This window comes from Vombatus ursinus, unplaced genomic scaffold, assembly GCF_900497805.2.
Source record: "Vombatus ursinus unplaced genomic scaffold, bare-nosed wombat genome assembly UNPS02014798.1, whole genome shotgun sequence".
Lineage (NCBI taxonomy): Eukaryota > Metazoa > Chordata > Mammalia > Diprotodontia > Vombatidae > Vombatus > Vombatus ursinus.
The window spans coordinates 82,422,733-82,436,973 of NW_020954576.1; the positions used below are offsets into that span (position 1 = coordinate 82,422,733).

The following is a 14,241-nucleotide window of genomic DNA, read 5'->3' on the forward strand; positions in this document are numbered from 1 at the left end:
TCTCTCTCTCTCTCTCTCTCTCTCTCTCTCTCTCTCTCTCTCTCTCTTCCTCTCTCTCTCCTGTCAATTAAGGTAGCTAGATTGCAAAGTGGATTTTTACCGCCTGGGCCTAGAGTCAGGAAGACCTGAATTCAAATCCAGTTTCAGACACTTACTTGCTGTATGACCCTGGGCAAATCATTTAACTTCTATTTGCCTCAGTTTCCTCAACTGTAAAATGAGGATAATAACAGCATCTACCTGACAGAGATGTTTTGAGGATCAAATGAAATAATATTTGTAAAGTGCTTAGCATAGTTCCTGGAACATAGTAGTTGCTATCAAAATGCTTATTCTCTTTCATCTGTCTGCCTATTCATCTATATATCTATCCATATATCCATCCATCTATCTATCTATCTTATGTGTTATATACATATATATATAAATATACATATATGTGTATATATAAAAATATATGCATGGACATACACACATGCATGTGTATGGCTTTTTTTTTATGAAAGAGTGATAGGTTTTAATGAAGAGGTAGAGAGAGGAGGGGGAGGTGAGAAAGGAGAGAAGAAACATGTGAATCCAAAGGATCCATACTATGAAAATAGTATGATCCATAGTATTTTAGGATTCCAGCTTGTATCAAATATAATACAAGATAATTAGTGCTCTTCTGCCAGTACAGAGTCATTCTCTTAAGAAGAAATGACTTCTCAATTCCCTAGTGGCATTTCCAAGGCTATTATGTCATGCTAGGGTCATGGCAGGCCCCGGGCACTTTGCTTGGCTGAGCAGGCTTAATTGGTGAAGGGCTTGATGATGATAGCTCTATTAAGTCCAAGGCTTATTACCGTATTTGCATGACCTCATCCTACTGTTGAGGCCCATTCCCTCCTTCTGTACCGTGTGTCATTAGAATAAGTGGCCACATGGATTCCTCTGCCAACCTTTCCTGATTGTGCTTTTTTCTCTACTTAGATCACCAATGCATCGGAGTTGCAGGAAGTCACCAGCCTGAAACTGGTTAAGGGGCATGCTTACTCTGTCACTGGAGTTGAAGAGGTAAAACCAGGCATCCCTTGCTATTCCTACGTTGGGTTCTGGGGTGTGATACATTAGAGAATGATTGGAATTTACCAGTGTTCCAAAGGATCATGCTGTATCAATTGATGCAGTACATTCTGTTTGCACAGGCAAGGAAAGTAGAGAGAATAGGATGAACATTTTTATTTCAAAGTAAAAATATCATATTTTTGTGTCAATTGATACTCTTGGTCAATGTATGTGTTTTTAGTGTTAAGCATACAGTCCTTCAAAGTTTAAATGGGGTCTTTTTAGTTGAATCTAGCCTATCACTTTTGTTGAGTTTGTTTATCGTTGAGTATGGGGATAGCAAAACAATGGCTGACGACGTCATTGGATGTAGATTTTGTAAAGGAATGTTACCTAATGTGGTTATTTGCCATGGTGCTATTCTTCCTCCAATTCTTTTGACTGATTCTCAATATTTACTTATCATGCTTACGGAATGCAGCCTGCACTCATGCATTGCTTGCCTTAGTTATGAAATTTAATATGGCTACCTACTGATTGTGGCTATGTGAATTCTAGAATAATGATAAATGAAGACTTGAAGCTAGGTGACACAGTCTATAGAGTGCTAGGCCTGAAGTCAGGGCAGACCTGAGTTCAAATCTAGCCTCAGACACCTACTAGCTGTGTGACCTTGGGCAACTCAACCTCTGTTTGCCTCAGTTTCCTCAACTGTAAAAAGGGGGTCATAGTAGCTTCTACCTCATAGGGTTGTTGTGAGGATCAAATGAGGTAATATCTGTAAAGTGCTTAGCACAATGTCTGGCACATAGAAGGCACTTAATAAATGCATGTTCCCTTCTTCTTCCCCTCCCCCACTCCCAAATAACCTTCCTGAAGCATATATCTGACCCAGTTTAAGAAGCTACAATGGTTCTCTAGGATAGAGAACCTAGAATAGAGATGCCTCTAGGGTAAAACACAACACATTTACATTGACATTTACAGGCCTTTCGGTTCTAGCTCCAGATGACCTTTCCAGGCTTACTTTGCTCCCTTTCACTTACTTTATGCTCCACTGGAAGGACCTGCTCTTTCTCTGAACTGAGCATTCCATTTTCTACCTCTGTATTTTTGTGCAGGCTATCCGGCATGCCAGGAATGCCCTTCCCTCTCATCTCTATTTCTCTGAGTCCTTCAAGGCTTAAGACAGGTGCCATCACCTAAGCAAAGCCTTTTCTAACTCCCCTGGTTAGTGCTCTCACTCATCCAAAATTACCATGTATTTCTTTACCTATACAAATGTCCCATGTACCCTGTAGAATAATCTTCCCTAAGGGAGGCACTATTTTTCCATTTTGTCTCTGTATCCCCAGTGCTTGGTCCATGGGAAGTACTTGATAAATGCTTTTTGAATTGAACTGAACATTTTCTTAAAAAGTATCTATATATTTTTTTCAAGAAAAGAATTCTAATATAAACCTAATGCATCTGTTAATGTGGGACACCGGGGTGAATCTAAGTGCTCAATTCTGCCTTTTTGGTGGAATTTGCAGGTTAATTACCGTGGCCGGCTTGAAAAGCTAATCCGTCTAAGGAATCCATGGGGTGGGACAGAATGGACAGGAGCATGGAGTGACAGGTAGGTTCCCTTTAGAGAGAGCCAAGTTTGTCTTGCCATATTCCTCTATTATTGAGTATTTCAGAGAAGAGGTATTATATAATTACAAACAATAATAGTGAAAAATGGTTGGTTATAGGGAATTTCAAAGCCTTCACAGTTCACCAAGTACACAGTCTGCTTAGAAAAAGAGGGCTGAGTCCAGGCTAGAAAAACTAAGCTGTCATGTTTAAGGCTGAATTTCTCCTTCTTCCATTTCAAATACAGATAGGTCAGTTGGAATGACTCCCGGCTCTAAGGAGCTCTCCCAGAAGCTTTCACATTCTCTGCCTAGAGAACCAGGGTGGCCCAAAGGTCAAATCAATCACTTCTTCTTTGATCCTTTCAACTGGTCAGTATGACAAAGGCCAAAGCCATCAGGACCAATAGGAAATGGCACTTGGAGAATGAGATTTGATCTTGGGAGCCAACTGGTCACAACAGGCAGCAATCGATGGGCCTGGAGCTCACTCCATTAGCTCATTACCACTGGCAGATATTGATCTTTCATGGCAGAAGTCATTAATGACCAAAGAGGCTCTTCTCTGACAGGCCTCTCTGATGGTTGGAGGGGTGGGAAAGTCAGTCAGAGAGGGACACTCGAGGGCAACTCCCTAATTTTCCAAGGTGTTGATGCTTTAGAAACTAGTGTCATGCTTGTAAAGCTAAAGAGTTCTGAATAACGGAACAAGCTCCATCCTAGTCAGTAAGGTAGCGTGTGGCCAATGAGCATCTGATTCTGACTCTGATTGACAAAATGACCAACCGTGACTCCAGAGGACTGATGATGAAGCATGCTACCCACTTCCTGACAAGGAAGTGATGAACTCAACGTGCAGAATGAGACATGTATTTTTTGGACACAGTCAATGTGGGAATTTGTTTTGCTTGATGATATTTGTTATAAGGATTTGTTTTTCAGTAGTGTGGGAGTAGGAGAGAGAGAAAACAAATGCTTTATAATTAAGAAAATAATAAAATGTAATTTAAACAAAAGAAGAGAAGATCAGACTGGAGCAAGGTTGACCAACTTGGCCGAGGATAGGGGCTAGTGTTCACTAAAGTCTTACTAAACAGGGTCATTCCCTGTTCCCTCCCCTTTCCCCAAATGCTGAAGGCATTTTATGCATCTGCTGCTGGTTGATTAGACCACCCTCCCATAGCTCTGTGAAGCTGTATTAATTTAGACCTTTCAAAAGACTTCACTGAGTTTAATCGTAGCATCAATGTAGTCTACAATATAAATATCTTTTGTCTGCTTCTAGGCAGCATGGAATATCAAGGGTAGGAGAGAAATGGAGAGATCAAGAGATTTGGGTTTGAATCCTGTTTCAAACACTTACTAAATGTGGCAAGTCACTTAATCTTTATAAACCTCAGTTTCCTCATTTGTAAAAGGGGCATAATAATACTCGTACTACTTACCTTAAAGGGTTGTTGTGAGCAAAGTCTTTGGAAAACCTGAGCATGCCTGCATAAAAGTGAGTTCTTATTATTATAGTTCTGAAAAGCCTGCCACACCCAAACCTAGGGCCATGGGGTTACTCCCTCTGGATCAGAGGGTTCCTATTGAACTAAGACACTTAGAGTTGACAATATTTCCAATTCCTGACTCTCTAAAGTATAATGAAATGAACATAATTCTTGCAAACAACAATTAATTTCACCAATTTTTTTGGTCAAAGACCTTTCTACCAAAATTGTTAGCAGGCATTGAAATGAACTGATTTCTTTCTTTCTTCCTCTTGCTAACCTTGACCACTCTTAGATGGAGGCTCTAAAGGGCAATGCAATTCAACAACAGCAACAGACATTTATTAAGCATTAGTTGTGCACAAATCACAATGCTGGGTGATGGGGAGATGCAAAGTTTAAGTGAAATATGATCTTTGCTCTCAAGTAGCTTATAATCCTGTGTGTCTGTGTGTGTGTAAGACACATACAAATACACATCAATCCCAAACATGAATGCTCTAATACATGTATACACTGATAACACAAGACACAGTAACATATATTAAGTGTAATGATTGGTAGGTAGATAAGAAAAAGGAAGAGGGGGCAAAGTAAGAGGATCGAATGATCTCCAAACTGTTCAATCAGCCATTGAATATTAGGGTTGGCTGTTTAAGGAACATCTTTTAGCAGTTCTTTAATGTGGCTTCAATGACAAAATGCCCAACTCAAATGTCAGGAAAAACTCCTTAGCAACAAGAGCTGTCCAAAAGTAGGATGAGTTGCCTCGGTGGTCGGTTAGCTTCCCCCTCCTTGGCCTTCTTGAGAGAGCAGTGGGATGACTGCTTATTGGGTATATTACTAGCAGGGTGTGGGTTGGACTAGATGGCCTCTCAGATCCTTTTCAAATCTTGACTTCTGTAATCCAGCGACAACATCTATCATGCTTTTTATTGATTAAAAAATGGTAATATAATGGGGGAAAAAACTCCACTAGATTTGGAACTAGAAGACCTGGGTTTGAATCCTGGCTCTGTCGCTTACTATTTATGACTTGGGGTAACTCCCTTAGTCTTTGTAGGCTTTGGTTTCCTCTTTTAGCAGGAATGTAAGTCAACTGATATGAGTTTATTTCATTTCTCTGGCCTTTGCTTATTCTCAGATGGGGACCCTGACAAGTAATGCAATTCAACAACAACAAAGATTTGTAAAATGAGGGTCTGGGACAAGCTGATTCCTGAAGACCCTTTCCTTATTGTTCAGTCATTTTTCAGTCATGTCCGACTCTTCATGACCCCATTTGGGGTTTTCTTGGTAAAATACTGGAGTAGTTTGCCATTGAGCTTTTCCAGCTCATTTTACAGATAAGGAAACTGAGACAAACAGAGTGAAGTGACTTGTCCAGGGTCACATGTCTAGGTAAGTGTCTGAGGCCAGGTTTAAACTCAGGGAGATGAGTCTTCCTGACTCCAGGCATGGCACTCTAGCCACTGCACCACCTAGCTTCTCCCTTTCCTTAGAGATACTAAATAGGAGATTTCAGATCTTATTTTCTCTTAATTTATTCTTTCGTTCTTGTTCATAAAAGATACCCTCAGAGGCTCATTTCTGAGTGAACTCAGGATTCTCCACTTTTAAGCTGGTTCTTTGTGGTAGCAGTCTGTGTGTAGTGGGAAAGGTTGGGTTTGCGTGGCCCCTAATCTTTGCGGGGTCAGTATTTAGTGAATGTCCCCAAGAGAACTGCTATAAACAGAGATTCCATTGCTGTGGAGTCTAATTGAAGACTCGTTCTTGACTTTCAGTGCCCCTGAATGGAATTACATAGACCCTCGGCTGAAGGAAGAACTAGACAAGAAGGCTGAAGATGGAGAGTTTTGGTGAGAAATCTTTCTTATTCTTTGGTGGATTATTCCTTGGGCGGCAAGTTTCCCTAATCTAATTTTGTGGTGAAGCAAAAGGGAGCAGACTTCCTCTGACAGCCCTAGGGATGCTCAAAGAGATCTGAAGTACCCCAGAGTAGTTTCCTTGGGTGCATGGATTGTAAAGCAATAAGAATACAGTCATGGCCAGTTTTATTAGGCCCTTGTTTTCTTTCCTCCTTTTGTGCAAATTAAATTCTTCCTCTGCTCCAATTCGACACATCAAAACCAGGAAATCTAAGCTCTTGTTTAGCAACTGGCTTTCTAGGCTACCTTGGGCAAATAAATGATGAAACATCATTTTCCCTAACTCTAAAATGAAACCATCCTATCACAAATTACTCCTGCTTTCGGTGTAGCTCATGGCTTCCAAGGAGTTTACCAACAAAATGGGATGAACTTACATCTTCTCTGATGGGATATGGAATCCAGCCATATTGGTCTACTTGCTCCATCTTCCAAATCCTTGCTTTTTCACAGGTGGTCTCCCATGTTTGGAATGCTTTCCCTCCTTACCCTCACCTCTTAGAATCCCTGGCTTTCTTCAGGACTCAGCTAAAGCGTCACCTGTTGTGGAAGGCCCTTCCTGATCCCACACCCCCCAGCTGCTAGTGCCTTCCCTTTTAAGGTTTCCTTGTATCTGCTTTATACATATTTTATATTTACTTTCCTAAGTACATGTTGTCTCCCTCATGAGGGAGATGGAGATCTTTGGGAGTTAAAAAGGTACTCAACTCTGGCCTGGTTTAGGTGTAATTTAGCCCAGATATCAAGAAAGGGCTGGACTAAATGACCAGTTTACCTAGTTAGTCCCTTTTTTGGAAGAGTCAGGTGCTGTACTAAATGAGGAATGGGGTAGAAAAAGAGAAACCATTGTAGTTTTTCCACAGTCAAAGAAATTAAGGAAAATTCCTTGGAGTATGAGTAATATTATCTAATTTATTGGACAATGGAGGTGATGGTATTGTCACTATCCCCTGGGGGAAGTGTAGACTTTGGAATAAGGCTGGGACTGTCAGAAACAAGTCTATGTCACTGAATTTCAGGACATTCCTTTTTCATTGTTGGTCGTGTAGGTGTGAAAAAAAAAGAATTTCTTCCCCAGGGGATGCATTTGGCTAAATCTCAATCCCAGCTCACCAGTCTGGGAACTTTTTGCTCTTTTCATCCCTAGGATGTCATTTTCGGATTTCCAGAGGCAATTTTCTCGGCTGGAGATCTGTAACTTGTCTCCTGACTCCTTGACCAGTGAGGAAATCCACAAGTGGAATATGGCATTGTTCAATGGCCGCTGGATCAGGGGCTCCACAGCTGGGGGCTGCCAGAACTACCCAGGTACAGACCGAAGGGATGATGGTTGAGATGCACTAGAATGACCAGCCTGTTTGAGTTTGTTCTTTCTGCACCGAGGCTGACTGTCTTTAGATTTCTATTCTATGGATGATGTGGTGTTCAGCTTTTTAGAATGACATCTGCTTGGGGGCAAGGTTTTTTCATGGTTCAGAATCTGGAGGGACAGTGATAGTTCTAAACTGACAACTTTAGTGAAACCTTTCTGCCAAGCCCCTCTCACTCTGAGCCCTCTGACGCCTTCTGCTTCTTGTCTTTATGCTCTTCCTCCGCCTTCCCCTCCCTTCTTGCTCCCTTTTCCACTTTCATTATCTGCTCCTGGTCACTATAGCTGAGCCCACCAACCTAAACAGTAGCCAATGATTACGTGGTGATGTTGCTAGGGCTGGTTCAGCTGATTAAAGTGCTTCACTCACCAGTGGTGTGCTGGGTGGACCTGAGCATAACAAAGGCCTGATTTTACAGAGGATGTGTTGTAGACATTGTTCATCAATAGCCACTAATTCCTAAGCAGCTATTTCATTCAGCACACTTCAGAGCCAGAAGCAGACAAGAGAAAGTGTGGATCTTACGGTACAAGCTATTCCTTCTGTACTAACCTTAGATGAAAGTCTTACTAAACAGGGGAACTCTGATATAGACATGAAACTCAAGCTTGTATTTCACAATTTTTGAAGAAAACTAATGTGTATGTAGACTCCTCCTAGGTTGAACCAGCTGAGGCAAGATCTGATGGAGGATTTAAGAAAAATGACCATCCCTCACCCTACATCTCTAAGGAGGAATGAAGGAAAAAAAACTCTCTCTTCTCATCACTACAAGTCGTGTACTTCCTTTGTTTGATGTTGTCTCGTTGACTTGATTTGGACTGTAAGCACACTGGGCAAAGATCATGTCTCCTCTATGTTCAGGACATGGTATCATCTATATCCTGGTGCTACTTGTATCCTAATAAATAAACAGTCCTGGGATCTTGTCAAGCTTTCTCCTGCCTCAGCCCTCAACTCTACCCAAACTTGCTGTTTTTATGACTTATTTCCCTTCTTTAATTCTGTCAAGTAATAAACAAACAAACAAAAAAGCAGAGATTATAGTACATTTGGGAGATATTAGAATATGATCACCATTAGCAACCCCCCAGAGGAACATCAGAAATTTGCATGGATCAATTTGGGCAGCTAGGAATTGTTGTTGGAAGTGAATGTGGTAGCTACATAAAACAAATTGCTAGCATACCCCTGCCAACTAGCTGTCAGGAACAGATTTCTCTCTCTTGCCAATTGGTAATGATGCAAATATATAAACGGTTCAGAATATTCTTTGTCTCCTCTGGAGCTTATACATAGTTAACTTTAAAATCCAGAGACACTTGCCTTGAATTATGATTCTGGAACTTTAGATTCCTAGAAGACAAAGTTGAGTAAACAATGCTATCATTATCACAGAATCCTAAAATGTCAAACTTGCAAGAGATCTTAGAGTCTAGGCCAGAGATGGGGAACTTTCGGCCTCATTGACTGAATCCAAACTTTGAACTTTGGATTCCGTCAAAGGGCCACAAGTGAGGACCTAGAGGGCCACATGTGGCCTCAAGGCTGAAAGTTCCGCACCCCTGGTCTAGGTTTTTCATTCTATAGTTGAGGGAACTGAGGCTCGGAAATCAGAACTCACTTCCCAAAAGTCATACCCTGTTAAGTGGCTGAGTGAGGAGTTAAAAGAGTCTGTAATACTAGCAGAGGCCTTTCAAACATTCCCAGATGCCTTGCTAGTCTATTAAATTAGATACTTACTGAAGAATAAAGAAGTTAAGAAGCATTACTAAATTGTTGAGGCTCCAGGATAAGAATGATCATAGCCATGACTTCTCCAATTTATTTATCGTTCTGATTCTGCTATGGACTTGTGTGTTCTTTGAAAATTCACTCAATCTTTCTGGACCTCAGTTTCCACATGTAAAATCTGCAGGTACCATGTGGCTAGGTAGTCTTCTCTCTGAAATGGAACTCTCTTTGAGAACAAGAGGTATCATGGTGGGGATGCTTAATTGCCAAAGAGTTTTCCTTATACACCGTAAAAGATATCACACTATATAAGAAGTGTGTGTTTCACAAGCAAAATGAAGTGCTGAGACAACTCAAGCAGTGTAGTTGGCCACTTGGCCCGAGGTCTAATCTCTCTGAGGTGGCAACATTCCCTGAATGTCAATCATCCTGGTCTTTAGAGCCCGTAAGAACATCGCCTTTACAGTCCTGTTACACAGAGCACTTCTAAGGAGGGAGTTACCTAGGTAGCCATGCTCATCTTTTCTGAGACCCTGTCTTTCATTTGGACAATTCAGAGTACTCTGACATTAGATGATTCTTCCTCTTCCCAGGAGTTTGGACTTGGTGTGTTAAGCCCGGAACCTGAGATACTCAGAGGCTTAGGATCACACGACCCTAAGCCTAGGGCTGAATGGAGCCTTAAAGGTCATCCAGTCCAACACCCTTTGTTAGCAGAGAGAAGTTAAGTTTGCTCAAGGTTGTAGAGGCAGTAGGAGCTGAAGGCTTTACAAGAGAGGGTCATTGGAACTCCACTGAGTATCCTCTTCTGCTCTGGGAGAGGTTTTTCCACTCAAATTCCACTGGTTTTCAGAAGCCCCCATTCCAGGGGTGGGGAACCTGTGGCCTTGAGACCACACATGGCCTTCTAGGTCCTCGGGTGCGGCCTTTTGACCGAGTCCAAGTTTTATAGAACAAATCTTTTTATGAAGATTTGTTCTGTGAAGTTTGGATTCATTCAAAGCGCTGCACTTGAGGACTTAGAGGGCCACAGGTTCCCCACTCCTGCCAGGAATTTTAGAATGGTTTAATTTATAGAAAATGGACAAAGTTTTATTTTTTTCCTCTTACCTTTTAGCTCACATTTTCCTTTTTTTGCAATAGAAGTTCATAAACTGTCCTTAAGATTGGTTTATAGGATCATGGGCCTAGAGGTAAAGGTTACCTCAGTGGTCATTTAGTTCACCTCGCCCAACCCTTCCCTAATTTTTACACATGAGGAAGCTGAAGCCTGAGAAGGTTAGGTGACTTGTCTAAGGTGGTACAGATAACAAGCATTGGAGGTGAGATTTGAACCCAAGCCTTCTGCTCTAGTGCCATTGCTCCTTTCACTCTATCATGCCAAACAAATTCACTGTAATAAACTTTGATTACTTTCCCCAGGCCACATGACACTTGGGGATCATACTTCGTGGTAATGCTGAAACACCAGGTCAGCTATCCCATGGGATTAGACACTTTAAATATTTTCAGTTAGTCATACACTCTGGCTCTTGACCTTCTCCCATTTAAGTGTGTGTTGGGGGGAAGGCGCAGGGATAGGGACTGGAATTATGATTTCCTTGATATAGAGAACCCTCTGGAGAAGGAAATATCCCATACTAATGTAGGTTGGCATCTTCTTTGCAACTTATGGTCTTAGAGAGTTTCCTAGAGCACTGAGAAGTTAAGTGACTTGATCAGGGTCACATAGTATGTGTCAGAGGTAGTATTCAAACCCAGGTCTTCCTCATTGCAAGACTGGCTTCCCAGCCACTATGCTAAGCTGTCTCTCGTTGCATTTGAATGTTATAAACAAACATAATGAGAAAAGAAAATGTGACCCCTTTGCTGAACAAATATGCCCAGAAGCATAAACTAGGAATTCTCTGACCTGAGTCATGCTGTATCACAGGGATATCCAAGACATCTTTTGATGTTTCTTTTATTTTTTCCTTCTTCTTTTTCTGGGGGTAAATGAACATCAATGTAATGCACAGCTACATACTGGACCAATCCCCAGTTCAAGATCCGATTGGATGAGGCAGATGACCACCATGAAGGGAACCCAAGTGAGCCCTGCTGTACAGTGCTGGTGGGTCTGATGCAGAAAAACCGCAGGAGGAGAAAGAGGATTGGACAGGGGATGCTCAGCATTGGGTATTCCCTTTACCAGGTACTTCCAATCTGGGTTTATCTTCTGACTTGGTACTGGGTTTCTTTGGTCTGAGTTTGTTGGCTATCATTCCTATCATTTGTCTCAGACAGCCTTCCTTACCAACTCTCCCATGTTCCCTAGAAGCCTCTCTGGAGGTTCTGAAATCCTTCATGTGCCATAGTACTGGGGTTTTTATTCTCTGTTGTATAGGAGCAGGCTAAAGGATGCCAGAGAGCAAAGAAGTAATGGGACCCAGTCCTTTTTCCTTTCTCCCTTCTCAGAACTGGGATGTGCTTAGCTGGCAATCTTAGTCTCAGGAGGGTTTTAGTTCCTTGTGTGCTAGGTTTTGCTTTACAGTTGGCTCTTCCTGTGTTGCATCTATGGAAAAGTTTTGTGCCAATCAGCATTGAGGGCCCAGTTTGGGCACACTTATCCGAGAAATGGGTAGCCACCGCCATCATGTCTTTGTGCATTAGCCTCCAGCATTGGGGAGAATTTTGATCTAGCTCTGAATTGTTTACCTTCAGTAATCCTGTTTCCCTTTTGTTATTGTAGTGGTTGAAAGGCAGCAGTATGTAGTGGATAGAGAGCAGCCTGAGAATCAGAATGACCTGGGCTCCAATCCTGCCTCTGATACATGCTAGCTCTGTGACCCTGGCCAAGTCACAGCTTCTCAGTGCTCTGGGACTACAGGTTGTGAGCAGTTGCTGATCTCCATGGGTTTAAGGAGTTTCTTTTAAAGTACTCTGTGCAAAGGTGGTGCAGTGGTTAGAGATGGTCCTGGAATCAGGAAGAGTTCAAATCTGGCCTCAGACACTAGCTGTGTGACCCTGGGCAAGTCACTTAACCCTGTTTGCCTCAGTTTCCTCATCTATAAAATGAGCTGGAGAAGGAAATAACAAACCACTCCAGTCTCTTTGCCAAAGGAACAAAGAGTGGTTTACAAATGTGGTTACAAAGAGTCAGACATGACTGAAATGACTGAAACAACAACAAATGCAAAGGAAACCTTAGGTCAATAACAAAAAAAAAAAAAAAATCTTGGTGGTCAAACAAATCTGTCTGAGTTCTTCATGCCTGTCTCTTGACCTCTTTTCTATTGCTCAAGGATGAAATTTAGCTGGAATCAGATAGGATTGGCAAAGAAGGTGGCAGACTATATCTGTGGCGTGATTTTAGGAGTGCAAGAAAGGTCTTCCTGTTTCCCCCCAAATATTTTTCCAAATGGCTTGATGGGAGAAATTCCTCAAATAAAGATTCCCCCTCCCTACTTTGGCTTAAGACTTTGAACCCAGTAGAAATATAAAAACCATTAGAAGAAAGAATATACCATACTATAAAGAATATACTATAGGATCATAGGATTCAGAACTGGAAGAGTCAAGTCAAGTCAAGTCAACAAACATTAATTAAGAACAGTGCCAGGCACAGTGCTAACCTCTCGGGATACAAAGAAAGGCAAAAATAGTGTCTGCCCTTAAGGAGTCCACAACTAATGGGAAGAGACCATAGAGATAATTGGACCATAAAATCTACAGCTGAAAATGACCTAAGACCAACAATTCTCTTAAAGTACAACATCTTCATTTTACAGATGAGGAAACCATAGAGATAAAATGACTTTCCCAAGGTCACATAGGTGTTTAGTAGCAGAATCAGGATTCATATTCATATTCATAATTATATCATCTGACTCCAAATGCTTCTTTCTGCTACAATATACCATCATCTTGGGGTGACTGAATTTATTGTATCAGTAAGATACACATATCCACATGGGTTATCTAAGTGTATAGAAGTGGTTGCCCAGGTAGATATGAGGTCTGTCCTTCCTCTGTGGAGAGAAAGAGGTAGGGTGGAGGCTGGAGGAAGGGGCAGGCAGGTCCCAGGAATACCACAAGGCTGGGTGCTCTTTTCTTTAGTCTCTGAGAGGGGCATAGGACTAGAATTATCTACATCTGCCCCCTCAAATATCTCTGGTCTGAGGGCATGAGTGAGTCCAGAAGCAGAGTTGCTTCCCTGTTCTCGCTTTAGAGAGGAGGGTAGCCTTTCGTTTAGTCACCCGATTAGCTCCTTCTCACCAAATATTGGTACACAAAAGACCATTACAAATATTGAGTAAACCTATTTAGTAAAGTAGAACAGCAAACAGAAATTAGAGTTTTACAGATTAGAATATATCAGAAAATAAGAGTGAAGGAGCTCTTTAGCTGAGAGCAAGATAACAGTTTGGTTCGATCTGAAAGAGAGGAGGGGGGAGGACAGAATATGGGAAGGGTGGGAAGAGGAGAGAGGGAGGAAAGAAGGGCGCAGAAAAGGGGAGAGGGAGCAGAGGGAGAGGGATGGGGGAAAGAGGAAAGAAAGGAGGGAGAGAAGGAGAGAGGGAAAAGAGGAAGAGGGACGGGAGGAAAAGGAAAGAATAGGAGAAGAGGGAAGAGAAGGGAAAGTGGGAGAAGGGGAGAAGGGGAAGAAAGAAAAAGAGAGAAACAGAGACAGAGGGATAGAGAGAGGGAAGACAGAAGGAGAGACTAGTTTCACCCTAGAAGGTTCATTCTAGCAGTTTCTAGGGAGGCAAACTGGAACATGTTGAGCCAGTTTCCCTGACATATTTGCGGCTTCTCTCTCCACGAATTTCTTTCCCAAAGAGTATCTGGGACCACATGTATCTCTATCCCAAGAAGCTCTGGAACCCACTCAGTAAATTCCTGATGCAGGTGCAGAGAGTCAATTCATGTTTAGCATGCTCGCCACCATTTCCTTCATTTTAAGTAGATTTGAATAGAAGGAGGATTCTGAGCATGAAGGCAGTGTTCTCCTCAAGTAGAATTACGAGGTTAGGGAGTAACACAGTGAGAGGAAAGAGGTACACTGAGA

At 41.9% G+C, this 14,241-nt stretch overlaps 1 protein-coding gene across 2 annotated transcripts in view; it reads left to right on the forward strand.

The window, feature by feature from the left end:
- The window catches only part of LOC114050186 (calpain-8-like), a 118,982-nt gene that overhangs the window by 53,789 nt on the left and 50,952 nt on the right, over nt 1–14,241 (forward strand). For both annotated transcript variants that reach the window (XM_027871814.1, XM_027871813.1), the window contains exons 6-10: nt 973–1,056; nt 2,583–2,668; nt 5,944–6,018; nt 7,235–7,395; nt 11,210–11,385. In XM_027871814.1, coding sequence (XP_027727615.1) covers nt 973–1,056; nt 2,583–2,668; nt 5,944–6,018; nt 7,235–7,395; nt 11,210–11,385 — 582 coding nt within the window. The remainder of the gene's footprint in view (nt 1–972; nt 1,057–2,582; nt 2,669–5,943; nt 6,019–7,234; nt 7,396–11,209; nt 11,386–14,241) is intronic.